This window comes from Ursus arctos, unplaced genomic scaffold (assembly GCF_023065955.2).
Source record: "Ursus arctos isolate Adak ecotype North America unplaced genomic scaffold, UrsArc2.0 scaffold_11, whole genome shotgun sequence".
In the NCBI taxonomy this organism is placed as follows: domain Eukaryota; kingdom Metazoa; phylum Chordata; class Mammalia; order Carnivora; family Ursidae; genus Ursus; species Ursus arctos.
Genome location: NW_026622775.1, coordinates 62,371,302 through 62,384,921, shown reverse-complemented (window position 1 = coordinate 62,384,921; position 13,620 = coordinate 62,371,302). Strand labels below are relative to the sequence as shown.

The window sequence follows — 13,620 nt, the reverse complement described above, 5'->3', positions numbered from 1 at the left end:
GGGAAGGGGAGAAGAAGACTCCCCAGCACTCCGGGATCATGACCTGAGCCGAAGGCAGACGCTTTACCCGCTGAGCCACCCAGGCACCCCTATCACTGTAGTTTTAAGGAAAATTACTGAAGAGATATAGAACCTCAAAAGTTCACTGAACAAGAACATGAAGCCCCAAATTGTGGCCAAGTGAGAAATTTGCAGGTCAAGTGTCATTATTATTCACCTTCTGCAGCAACCAAAGCACAGTATCTCACTATCAACAACAGCCTGGTAACTTAGTCTGATCCATCCTTCTTTCCTTCCTCCCCCCCCCCCCCCCGCCAGCCTCCCCGCTTCTTTCTTTAAGAAAGGCAGACTGCCAAGTGCAGCAACCCCATTTAGATGTGTCTGGAGTCTTAGAAGCTTGACTACCCTACATCCTCCTACAAATGGACCTTGAGAGCTTGTTTTAGTTTCTAGCAGGGGAGCGCAGCTACTTATATACCCTTGACCAACAAAGGTCCTCTTTATCCCTCTTCTATCAGGGACGGTCGTCCTCTTCAACTGAACATACAGCTTTGACCTAGCACGTGGCTTAGGGAGGGACACATGTGGAGCAGTGATGAAGGGGACACCCACCTAGGCAGCCAGATCAGCCCAATCAACCCTCGTAATCAGTAGGGTAACAGATATCGCAGCCAGATCACCCTCACATCTTCAAACATAATTTAAAAATAACACAACTTCCAATCAGCTCACTGTATTATATGTAAAATCAATAAAGAGACCCAAACTACACACATCCTAGCAAAAATAAGTGAAACTTTTACAAGCATGCAGGACAAGGCTACTTATAAAGCAAAATAAGTTGGACTCAAATCTACAGTTTTGCAGGAAAAAGGTAACCCAAAAATGCTAACCATGACTAAGTTACTACTTTACCTATCTTAGTAAATATACAGTATAACGTTGCCTCCAATAATAAACAACAAAGCAGATATGAGCCTCTTTAACCAGTGTTCTCTCTGTAAGGCTGCTTAGTGGTGTGCGTCAGAATTCATGTCTCTATACAGCAGTGCTTGCCAGGGGGTTCTGAATGGGGCTTATATGAAGAGGACATTTTTGAGAACGAATGAGGCCACGCTTTGCAATAAGAATTCCAACAGTAGGGGCGCCTGGGTGGCACAGCGGTTAAGCGTCTGCCTTCGGCTTAGGGCGTGATCCTGGCGTTATGGGATCGAGCCCCACATCAGGCTCCTCCACTAGGAGCCTGCTTCTTCCTCTCCCACTCCCCCTGCTTGTGTTCCCTCTCTCCCTGGCTGTCTCTATCTCTGTCGAATAAATAAATAAAATCTTGAAAAAAAAAAAAAAGAATTCCAACAGTTTATGTTACATATGTGTACACAGCAGACTACAGTGCCTATATGAAAGATCCCCAATGTCAGTTCCTCTTCCCTGCAGAAACGTCAGGTATCCTCAACCAGTGGGATAGGACAGGGTTTCCCCAATGAGGATGATAAACTGGGGGGGGGGGGGGACACTCTTCCCTTTAAAATAAAAAAGGGCAACAATGGATGAAACAAAATCCAATAGTGTTCCATATTAGAGACTTTCCCAGAATGTTTAATATGCGGATGTGTGGATCCTCCAAGGGCAAAGCAGGAATGCCATGTTTCCCCAATTTATTTGATCAGACTTCCCTGAAACACTCTCTGGCTCTAGTGCTGCAGAAGTTTCCAGGTTTGGGAAATCCTGGCAAGGAAAAGACTGTCACTGGTCTGTTCAGATTGGATCAAGGTTTACATGTGCTTTGTTGTACTTATTCCACGGTTACTTTGTGCTTAGATGTCAGCTTTGCTAACCCTATGTGCAGAACAGAACATGGAAGGCCTCACTGCTATCCTTCAAAAGGCTCGCTGACAAGGTTGGCACCTTGGCTGGGAACGTGGGTTTCAGGAGGGTTCCTAGCATTCACAGAATGGGTGAAGGGCTCACTATGCCTGTTTATACAAACAACATGGTTTATACCAAATACCTGGCCTTCCTTCTGGGAGTCTGGAATTTTGGCACACACCAAGCAGAGCCTGCCCACATGACCAGCCCACATTAACATGACACCGGTCCCTAACAAACTTCCCTGGTTTGCAACACTTCACAAGTGTTGTCACAACTCATACTGGGGTAATTAAGTGTGTCCTGTGTGACTCCACTGAGGGAAGCTTGTGTCTGGTTTCCCTTGGACTTAGCTCCATGTATCTTTTCCGTATGATTTTGTTCTGTATCCTTTAGCTGTAAGAAATCTTAGCCATGAATACAACTTTCTGCTGAGCCCTATGTCCTGAATCTGAGCAAATCACTAAATCTGGGATGGTCTTGGGGATGCCTAACACTACGTGGAAGAGCAGTGGAAGAGGAGAGTACCCTGAATCTGCAGAATCACTACTAGGGATGATGTGTTTAACTATCCTCTAGCAGGGACTCCTATTTGAAGATCTAAGTGTAGATGGTTCCATTAGGACACTTTCGGTGTAACCCCAATAAACAACCCTCCATACAACAGCTGTAAGAGACTTCACTTTTCAATCACTCCACGCCTAATATCACCTGGCTCATGCCAAGATTCAGCTTACTCTGAAAGGTGTGTTAAGTCCCAAGAGTCAGGGACAGAAGTTTTGTCTTTTTTCTATTTCAAAAGATACTTTGAGATATTCAAAAGCTCAAAATATACCATCCGTGTACCATATATTCCTTTTAAAAAGTTCAAGACATATCCAAAATTAAAGAAACGGCAGTATATAATCTTAATGCAAAGAGCATTAAAATCCATTAACTATAGTGTGATTTGACTACAAATATGATTGGAAGTATAAAAAATTGGTCTTAAAAAGGAAAGAAACTATGAAAAAAGTACTAACTTAACAAAAAACTGGGTCTAAAACTCCAAATGATGTAATGACTGGTAAGTGAGATCAATAAGTTCTTGTCTTACATAGGAGGAGGTTTATGTAAGCTAGATTTCTTGTCTGGCATAAGGGAGACCCAAGAAATAACACTTGATAATTAGAGAAATACTAAATAAAAATATTTTTGAGAAACAAAAAGAAAACTACTAGACTTTAAAAACAGGATAAGTGCCTATGGCAAAAATAAAAGAAAACACAATATAGTCCATAAGGCAAGGGAAAACAGAGGAAACAGCATGCTTAATGAATTGAAAATGTTCGCTAATGTTAAGTGGGGGGAGAAAACAAAATTGTACCTACAGAATTATCCCAAGTTTATAAACTATCAGAAAAAATAATTGCTAGGCATTGAAATCATGAGACTAGGACTTTTCTTTGCTCCTATTTTTCTTACTTCTAAAATAAGAACAGTAGTCCTGGGGTGCCTGGGTGGCTCAGTTGGTTGAGCATCTGACTCCTGGTTTTGGCTCAGGTCATGATCTCAGGGTCCCGAGATAGCGCTCTGCACTCAGTGGGAAGACGGCTTGAGATTCTCTCCCTCTCCCCTTCACTCCCTAAAATAATAAACAAATCTTTAAAAAAAATAAGAACACCAGTCCTAAATATCTAATCACAGGGATGTCAAAGGCATAAACTTATTAAGTTATTTTAAAAGACAACACAAAATATCATATATTATCATGGCAAAGATTTGAAAACGTGGAGTCGCGGTGGGGAGAGAAGAACTGAAAATATTCCCTGAAATCATGCAATTTGAATTACTGATGTCTACAAACAGCATTTCACACCTGTATAACAAGCATTTCATACTTTGAAAAGTTCTTACGTTCACCATCTCGTTGATTTTTTTTAAGCCAACCTAGTAATGAAGATAATAAAAGAAGTTTTTTAATAGCCCCGCAGAAACTGATCATGGAAAGAGACATAAATGAACAGCAGAGCCAGGGCCAATGTACATGCTGAATTAAGCATACATCAGAGAAACTAAAATCAGAAGAGATCCTAAGCAGTCCTACCTTCACAAATGAAGAAACAGAGCCCATAGAGTCAGAGTCTAAAACATATTCTTCAAAAACAATAGGAAACTGCTGGCCCAGTGACAAAAAGGTAAAGACACAGAGATAACTAGATCAAATTTGTCACTTTCTAGCTCAACCACTGGGGGCAAATTATTTCCCTCTAAACCTGGATTTCAGCCCCTGTGAAATTGGAACAGTACCTTATCCCTTACGTTTGTGTTTCCATTCCCCCACCTTCTTATATAAGAGGATGCTGACAGCATTTATTTCACAGAATCCCTGCGTGATTGCTGTTGGTTGTTAAAACAAGCTGTTCTGTTCATTGTTCACTACACACTCCCAAAAAGTTATGGGCTGGCTTTTCATGACCAAAGCACGACTGCCATCTGGTGACAGGCAACCTTAACTACAGATACCGCTCAGAAGTCAAACAGCCTCTCCAGAGCGAGGGAATTAATGAACTCCACAAAGTGAAGATAAATGTCAAAGGCAAAGTGAAACAGGATGCGGCGTTGCAGCCAACACATCTGTCATGTAAGAACGTTAACAATTCCAACTAAGTCCAAACCGTCAGTTTTACTTAGACTCACTCATTAGTCCTGCATCCCCTAAAAAAGGCTAACTTCTTGTGTTTGAAGCTTCTAAACCCCTTGCTTTTCTTTCTCTGGGTTCAATAAGTCTTCGAGAACAAGATTTCACTGCCTGAAGAGATTCTGCTGGCCCAACCACCTCTTTTTAACCAGAAGAAGCTGAGGCCCGGCAAAATGAAAGAACAGCTCAGGGTTTGCCCGGTTCGCGTCCTGGCTCCCGGGGTGCCGGCGCGCGTGCCCAGATCTGAGCATAAGGACAAGAGTCCCACGTGGACATCGCAGTCTCTTTCACTAGTAGACCGGTAGCTAACTTCCGGGGAAGGCTGGGCTGGGAAATCTGAGCGGAAGGCAGGGCGAGGCGAACCGAGTTTCCCCGTCCCCCCCGCATCCCCCGCCCCGCTGCGCGCCAGCACCCCGCACCCCGCGCCACTCAGTCCGGCCTGGCGCGTGACCTGGAACATTCACCCTCGCGCCCTCCACTCACGCTCAGCCAGCATCGACATGTTGAGAGCCTGGGGAGCCGCGAGCCTCCGGACCTGAGCGGTGGCTGCTACTGAGCAGCCGGCTCGCGGAGAAGCTAGAACCAAGCAACTCGCAAACCAGGTGGACAGCAGCGACCAGGGCGCGTGCTCGTGACGTCAGAGAGGTGCGACGGGCCATGGACCACGTGGCGGCGAGTGGGCGGGACGCGGACGTTCTAGGGGCGTGGCAAAGGAGTTCCGGGAGTTGAGGGAGCGCGGACATCCCGGGGAAGAGGTCGTAAGTCTCCGGGTCTGAAGCCGGTGGAGAGAAGGGTATGGGTTCATTCGCTTGTGCAAGTGCCTGTACTAAATGATTGACTAGATGTAAACCCTTTCTAAGAGTGGCTGCCACAGGGCAAGCGCTCAGTAGGGTTACCTGTATCATTCTCAGCATTGATTACTAAATGCCAATCATGGTGCTTTCTGGAAGTAAAACATGAACTCTGCCCTCTATTAGCTCACAGTCTCATGAGGAAAGTAATATGTAAACAACGGTCCTTAGGGCCGTCAGCATTTTAAAACGGTGTGTATGAGGAGTTGGAGAAACTCACCAGGAGGGGAAGACCTTGCACTATGGTATTCTACCTCTTTTTTTAATGACCTACCTCTGCCCTCTGAGATAGAGAAGTAGATAAAGTAGATACATATCTACCTACCTATGGAATCCCAAGTTAAGAAGATAACTAAATGTGGCAAAAATTTTTTCTCTAACATGATGTCTTCAAGAAGACTAAGTTGTTTTGTTTCTTCTCTTACAAAGTGCACTCTGGAACTTTGCCTTTATCTTAATCTTCTCTCTATCCATACCAACACCTAGAAAAATAATTTTGAGTATGGTAGGGGCTCTATAGCCATTTGTGAATTTTAACTGAAGTGTCTCAGTCTCCATGGGAGTTCTAATGAAATTCTGGCGATGAGAATCTTAGATAGGAAGGATATCTTCTTGCACAGGTGACTCTCCAGCGAACGTCAGGGTGATGAGTATAGATAGAAGGCTTTCCTGTCATAAGTAGAACATAAAGAGAGGAGCCAGGTGCCAGGAAAAGCTGTGTGAGGGACTAGATTCCTGTTCTAGATGAATTTGCCCTTTAACAAGGAGTCTAAACAAGGTTAACTTCTCTAGTTTCATAAAAATCAGAAAAAAGAAACAAGAGAATAGTTACCTCTGTTAATGAATACCCGGGAGCTGGAATTTTTATAGCTAAGTCAGGGAGCCCCTAAATTGTGCCACGGGAAACAGGATTAAGGTAGGGAGTTGGACTTGCAAAAAATTAGAAAGGCAGGATCACCCAAGTCTTTGGATAATTAGCTGATCTGTTTGATGAGACCAGAGACAATAGGAGGTAGTTACATAAGTGTGGACAATAGTGGATTGAAAAGGAAGTTGGTATGTGATTGTAGGAAGAGGATTTTGTCTCTTGGATGGTCAGAAAGATTGAGACAAGTTTGCAACACCGTTGCCATGGTCCAGGTGATAGATGGTCAAAACTAAACTAAGATTGTTAAGTGTGGCAGTGAATGGCAAGGAATGGTTATGCCTTGTGATTTGGTGAGTTGCCTTTCCTGGAAATGTTCAGTCAGAGGCCACAAAGGAATACCTATAGAAGGTATTCTGCTTTTGTGTGAATGCAGGATAGACTAATGGTGTCCTAGGTTTGTTCCAACTCCAGCATTTCTTGTGCCTATGAAAAATCTATGAGGATTATCTATTGAAAAAAACTACTGTCAAGTGTGGGATTTTAGAAAAATATATAGAATCCTATTTATAGGTTTTAAATTGTCAGCTGGGAATGAATATTGTACTTTTAAAAATAAGGTGATTCAGTATAAGACATTCAGTCTTCAGTCTCTTTCTTGGCAGACCCTCTCAGAGTAGTACTTCTCAACCTTTAATGTGCATGTGAATCACCTGAAGATCTTATTAAGATGCAGTTTCTGGTTCAGCAAGTCTGGGATAGGGCCAGAAATTCTGCATTTCTAACAAGCTTCCAAGAATGTGGGTGCTGGTGATCCACAGACCTTACTTTGTGCAGAAGGCCATCAAACAACCAAAGGTATAAATGAACTCAGGGTTAAAATATACTTTTTTCTTCTGTTCAAGAAAAGTACTTTATGAAGAACACCTTTAGGTAAGGTTGACAAACACTAATAATATACTTCAAAGACCTGAGCCTAGAAGGTACTTGGGATCGACCTAGCCCCCTGCCTTCATGCAAGCAAAGACCAAGATCAGAGACAGATGATTGCTACTTCTTTTCTTTAGCTCTAGCAAATCACATTAATCCCCTCCCCCCGCCGCCGCCCTGCCACTCCACACATATACAATTATAAAAGCTAGTTACACATTCTGTACAACTACAAAAAGGAATTCTCATATGTTGTACTACATCTGTATACTGTATGTCAGATATAGCATTAAAATTTTTATCTATAAAAGAAATAGAACTGAATCTTGCCAGTTAAACTTAGCTCATTCCTAAGAGGCACGAGGACGATACAATGAAGGGGGGAAAAAAAGCAGAAAACATGATAGAGTCTAAATTCTGCTACTAGCTTGCAGTGGGATCTTGGACAAGTCATTCACCCCTTTTGATATCACTGATCCAATTGAAAAACAGAAGATCACTGAGATTATTTCTGGGTCTGAAAGACTCTCATAAAATTACTCTAATCAGAAAAGTCTAAGTGATATGAGCATTAAAAGGAATAAAATATAATATTTAAGAGCTTGGATTCTGAAACCAGACTTCCTGGGTTCAAATCTTAGCTCTGTAACTTACTAGCTTTGGTAACCTGCTGTGTATTTTGAGCAGATTATTTTACCTCCTCCTTCCTCTATTAAGAGGAATAACGAGATGATACATGTCAAGTGCTTAAAATGGCATCTGGCACATAGCACTCAATACAGTACTCAATAAAGCTCTGTTTAATTTTAAAGGAAATAGAGGTCAGAATGATTATTTCAACAGATATTTATTGTTTCAGACATTGTGCTCACTGCTGGAATTACAAAGGTGAACAAAACAGTCATGACCCCTACCCTCATTGAGTTTGCTGAGAAGATAGACATTAATCAAATAACCACAGATGTAAATATAAAATTAGATCTGAGATAAATGCTGGAGAGAGAAAGACATGAGCCTAGGACAGACTATAAGAGGGGATTTAACTTAGGAAAATTCAAGAAAGCTTCTGCCGGGAAGTGAGAAGTGTACAGCAAACAGGAGGCCAAAGGCTCCATTATTCTCTCCAAACTGAACCCAGAGAGTCTTGAACTTGAACAAACCTGGGAGACTAACATCCATAAGCAGTCAGTGGCTGATGTCTTCATCATCTGTGAGCACTTGTACACCATCAGCAGCTACTCACCACCTGATGCCACTGTCAGCTTTGTCTATGGCACAGGCATAGGGCACAGCAAGGCCCTGACCAACCCACTCAAGAACCATACAACAGCATGGTTGACTGTGACCTACTGGAGAAGAAGCTCTTTGCCTGGGACAACTTCAACATGGTCACCTATGACATCAGGCTGTCCAAGATGTGAAAAGCCTCTTATATCAGGAAAGGCAACAGGACATGATGTTTAGGGCTCCTGAGGGGAGAGCCAGCCAGCCAAAGCCCATGCAGCTTTTGTCTGCTTTTTAAGGTTTCATTATTAATCCAGAACTATGTGCATCATCACCATAACTGACTGTGTGGAAATAGCAATTTGGGGGGATTTAGACAGTTTCTTAATAGATATTCTTTTCTTCGGTCATCTTTTAAAGGGCTGTTTAACCAAAATAGTTCAAGTTTTGTGGTGATGCTGGGCAAAAGCTATAATGCATAGTAGTCTCTTCATGAAAACCACAAGGCTTTTTTATAAAAGGCCCTTACTGGCTAAAGAGGGTATGTTTGGGGGATAAGAGTTTGGGCATAACAGCTTGCCCCATGTGGCATCCAGGATCATCCCCTGCATGTTGCACGGTTACCATAAGCCACAATAAAAAGCAGCACTTCTAGAAGAAGAGGAACAGCTCTGTGGCTGATACCGAACATATGTATAGTTGGCTTCTAATGCTTCACATAGTGTCCAGTGGGTGTTAAATAACTTTTGCCCTGTGAAATAAAGTGATCATATATACCATCCTTCTTGGGGGAAAAAAAGAAAAAGAAAGTGAGAAGTGAATTAAAGCATAGCCTATTCCAGGACTTGATATGGCTGAATGCAGAGCAAGGGAAGGGAAGGCCACAGAATTGAGTAGGGTGCCAGTTCTTACAAGTTCTTGTGTAATAATAAGGATTTGGGTCTTTGTCTCAAGAGCTATGGGAAGCCATTGAAGAATTTTTAAGTAGGGAAGTAACACACAGTATAGTTTCTAAAAGGTCCCTATGGCTGTTGTATGGACTAACAGATTGAAGGGGGAAAGGTGTTTATAGAGAGTCCAATTAGCAGGCAATTGTAGTTAAGGTGAAAAATGAAGGTGGTTGTCAAAGTGATGATTAGTTGTTGGATTCAAAAGACTTTTAGAAGATAAGGTCAATAGGAATTGATAACCTGGATATTTGGGAGTTGAGAGAGAGAAAGTTGTCAAGAATAATCTCAACATTTCTATAACCGAAACAGTGGCATTTGGGGGTAAGGAATAAAGCTCAGTTTTAGACATGATATGCTTGAGGTGTCTTTGAATGTGAGTATTATCATTTAGACATAGGAGTCTAGAGCTCAGGAAACAGGTTTGGGTTAGAGATGAAAACTGGGAATCATGGGGCACCTGGGTGGCTCAGTTGGCTAAGCGTCTGCCTTCAGCTCAGGTTATGGTCTCAGGATCCTGGGATTGAGCCCTGCATTGGGCTCCCCGCTCAGCGGGGAGTCTGCTTCTCCCTCTCCTTCTGCCTCTCCACCGTGCTCGTGCGCTCTCTCTCTTTCTCTCTCTCAAATAAATAAAATCTTAAAAAAAAAACGGGGACTCATGCAAATGTGGATGTTAAATGAAGCCATGAACAGTGATGTGTGCACCCAGAAGGAGTGTGGAATGAGAACAATGAAAGGCCAGGCTTTGAGGAAGTCTAACATTTCATAGCCAGAAGAGAAGAATGAGACTCTTAGGAGAGCTGGAAGGAGCTGCTTCAGAGGTAAGAGAAAAAGCCGGGGGGAAATATTTCAGAGAATGATGAAGTGGTCAACAATGTTGAAAGCAGCCAGAGATCAAGTATCAATACTGATGATTCTGTGTAGCAATGAACCAACGTCATTGCTTCTGAAAATCTCCTTTGGACACTAGGTGATTTAAAAAAAAAAAAAAGGAGTAGGAAGAGGGAATTTAGAGTCCTGCAAAACTGAAGAGATTTTGAAAAAATCAAGGAACGCATATTTTTTTCCCCAGTTTCCCCCTCCATACACACTAAAAAGAGAATTACCATTTGAAAGGGCACTTTGCCACACTGAGAGCAGGTGGCAGTCCTGAAGTAGGAGTCTTAAAAACTACCCCTTAGCCAAGAGCCCATGCATGAGATTAATAAACAAAAATAGTTTCATCTATACAAGCCTTCTCTAAGGAAAAAACAGAAAGTGAGAATGGAAACATTTCAGCTGATGAAAATCTACCCCTGCAAAAACAACCAAAAACAGAAGAAAACTATAGATAATACTCCACATCAAATTAATTATTTGGTGATGTGGAGGGGACAAAATAACCTTGAATCAGAAACTCCAACTAACAGAAATGGACAAAAAACAGGAAGCAATAAAATGAGAGTTGATTAAACACAGGAAAAAAATGGAAGTAAAACAGCAAAACCGTATCAGAAATGAGGACCAAATTACAAGGTGGCCAAAGGAATATATTCAAATTAAAAGTTAATAAGAGATATTTAAAAAGCTAAGTCAAGCAGAGAAAGACAACTATCATATGATTTCTCTCATCTATGGAACATAAGAACTAGGATGATCGGTAGGGGAAGAAAGGGGGGGTAATCAGAAGGGGGAATGAAACATGAGAGACTATGGACTATGAGAAACAAACTGAGGGCCTCAGAGGGGAGGGGGGTGGGGGAATGGGATAGACCCGTGATGGGTAGTAAGGAGGGCACGTATTGCATGGTGCAGTGGGTGTTATACGCAACTAATGAATCATCGAGCCTTACATCGGAAACCGGGGATGTACTGTATGGTGACTAACATAATATAATAAAAAATCATTAAAAAAAAAGAGAGAGATATTTAAAAAGCTAACCAAACAACTAAGAGAATGAAAATGAGATAAAGAAGTTTAGTAACAGTGTCAGCTATTGAAATGGAAGAGTGAAGGGGTGCCTGGGTGGCTCAGTCAGCTGAGCTTCTGATTCTTGGTTTTGGCTCAGGTTGTGATCTCAGGGGTCATGGGATCGAGCCCCACATCGGCCTCCCGCTCAGTGGGGCGTCTTCTTGAGATTCTCTTCCTCTCCTTCTGCCCCTCCCCTTCTTGTACACACTCTCACATAAATGTGCACACACACTCTCTCCAAAATAAATAAATAAATCTTAAAAAAAAAAAAAGCAATGGAAGAGAGGCAAAGAAGATCCAACAGAGATGTATAAAATTGGAGTTCCTGAAGACTAAAAACGTAATAATAGAACAGAGCTAACATTTACAACTGTTACCCAAGAAAAGTTCCCAGAAATAAGAGGATCTGATTCTCCATATTTTAAAAGTCTAACAAGTATCTGGGAAAATTGAGCCACAACCATCAACTCCAAACCCGTATCCTAGCAAAATTACTAGACTTTCTCAAAGAAAAAAATCCCTAAGCAAAATAATAATAACATGTAAATAAGTTAATAACATAACTAATTAATTTTTTAAAATAATAAAGGCAAAAGAATTAGGTCAACATCAGACCTCTCAATATCGATGTAGAAAGCAAGGCAACCATGGAGCAACAATTGCTAAGAAACTAAAGGAAAGAGAATATGAATCGAGACTTTTATAGCCAGCCTAGTTATCCTTCAAGTGTCAAGTCTGTAGAAAACCAGTTTTAAACATTCCACAACTCATGAGCCTTTCTTGAGAAATCTAGTAGAGAACAAGCTTCACCCTATCCTCCCTATCAGGAGATGACTGGGAACACTTTGTGAGAAGGGATAGTAAGCGGGGAGCCTGGGTGGCTCAGTCGGTTGAGTGGCTTCAGCTCAGGTCCTGATCTCAGTTCATGATCTCAGGGTTGTGAGAACAAGCCCCACAATGGCTCCACGCTCGGTGGTGAGTCTGCAGGAAATTCTCTCTCTCCCTCTGCCCCTCCCCCTAAAATAAATAAATAAATCTTTTTTAAAAAGGAGAGTAAGCATTTCATATATGTAATTGCAAACAGGTACTTTCCTGGTGCATTGACCTTATATCAAACAAAAATCTTGATTTTTTTTAAAGATTATTTATTTATTTGACAGGGAGACAGCCAGCGAGGAAGGGAACACAGCAGGGGGAGTGCAAGAGGAAGAAGCAGGCTCCCAGCGGAGTAGCCTGATGTGGGGCTTGATCCCAGGACTCTGGGATCACGTCCTGAGCTGAAGGCAGACGCTTAAGACTGCACCACCCAGGCACCCCAAACAAAAATCTTGAAAATGGGTTGTAGGTCCTGTTTTAGATGACACACTTTGGAGGAAGAGGGAGGTTCTGGGATCACACAACTTGGACGAAGAGGGAGGTTGTGAGATATGTGTGAAATAAACCAGGGGGAAATATTCTCCCTTAAGATGTTCTGAGGCAATTAGGGCCAGTTCATTGAGTGTCAACAGTAAATACGACTCACAAATCTGAGACAAAAGAACTTTTCTGGTTCCTGTGATACGAATTCGTGGAGACTCTTCTAACTTTGGTCTGAATGTGCTGTTTATCTGTCCTCTAGTTTCTGCATTTTGGTCCAAATGTTCTAAGTATGTTTGATTTTTTTGTCTTTGTGAATTGTGACAGGGGTAAAGTCGGGCAAGTTACTTCCTATGTATTTTCCTCTCCTCTCTTTATTATATCACCTGGGGTGCCATATTAAAAATTCCATAATTTATGGGCACCTGGATGGCTCAGTTGGTTAAGCATCTGCCTTCGGCTCAGGTCATGATCCTGGAGTCCCAGGATTAAGCCCTGTATTGGGCTCCCTGCTAAGCGGGAGTCTGCTTCTCCATCTGCCCCTCACCCTGCTTGTGCTCGCTCTGTCTCTCGCTTGCTCTCTCTCAAATAAATAAATAAAATCTTTTAAAAAAATAAAAATTCCATAAGTTAGAGAGGGCTTTACTACTTTCCAGGTCTTTCACAAACATCTCGTTTTGATTTTGATTTCAAGGATGCTAATGGTAAAATTTAATTTTAAGATCTCAGCTTATGCCTTTCCCGCACTTTTTAAGCCAACCAATCCTATCTTCCCTCACAACCTCCTTCCACTATCACCCACTCCAAGGAAAATTTGGATCAAGGGTACTTAATGACAAGAGGGGGTGTAAAATTCAGAAATGAAAAATTACAGCTATTGCTTATCAGAAATCCAAGCAAGAAACCAAAGGTTAAGTGGCAATTAGTTTTAAGTGTCTGCAAATAAAATT

The 13,620-nt window shown here is 42.0% G+C and overlaps 1 protein-coding gene and 1 long non-coding RNA gene across 3 annotated transcripts in view; one reads left to right on the top strand and one right to left on the bottom strand.

Annotated features, from left to right (window-relative positions):
• PINX1 (PIN2 (TERF1) interacting telomerase inhibitor 1) overlaps positions 1 to 5,179 on the bottom strand; it is an 80,760-nt gene extending 75,581 nt beyond the window's left edge. Inside the window, exon 1 of one of the 2 annotated variants that reach the window (XM_026518905.4) lies at positions 5,030 to 5,179. In XM_026518905.4, coding sequence (XP_026374690.1) covers positions 5,030 to 5,048 — 19 coding nt within the window. In that variant the 5' untranslated portion in view covers positions 5,049 to 5,179. Of the gene's footprint in view, positions 1 to 3,330; positions 3,490 to 5,029 lie in introns of those variants that run through there. The other variant, XM_057310187.1, reaches the window with a different exon arrangement.
• LOC130543360 (uncharacterized) lies at positions 4,861 to 13,291 on the top strand. The gene is made up of 2 exons (XR_008958680.1): positions 4,861 to 5,339; positions 8,052 to 13,291. It is a non-coding gene; the product is annotated as an uncharacterized LOC130543360 (long non-coding RNA).
• Positions 13,292 to 13,620: the final 329 nt, after the last annotated feature.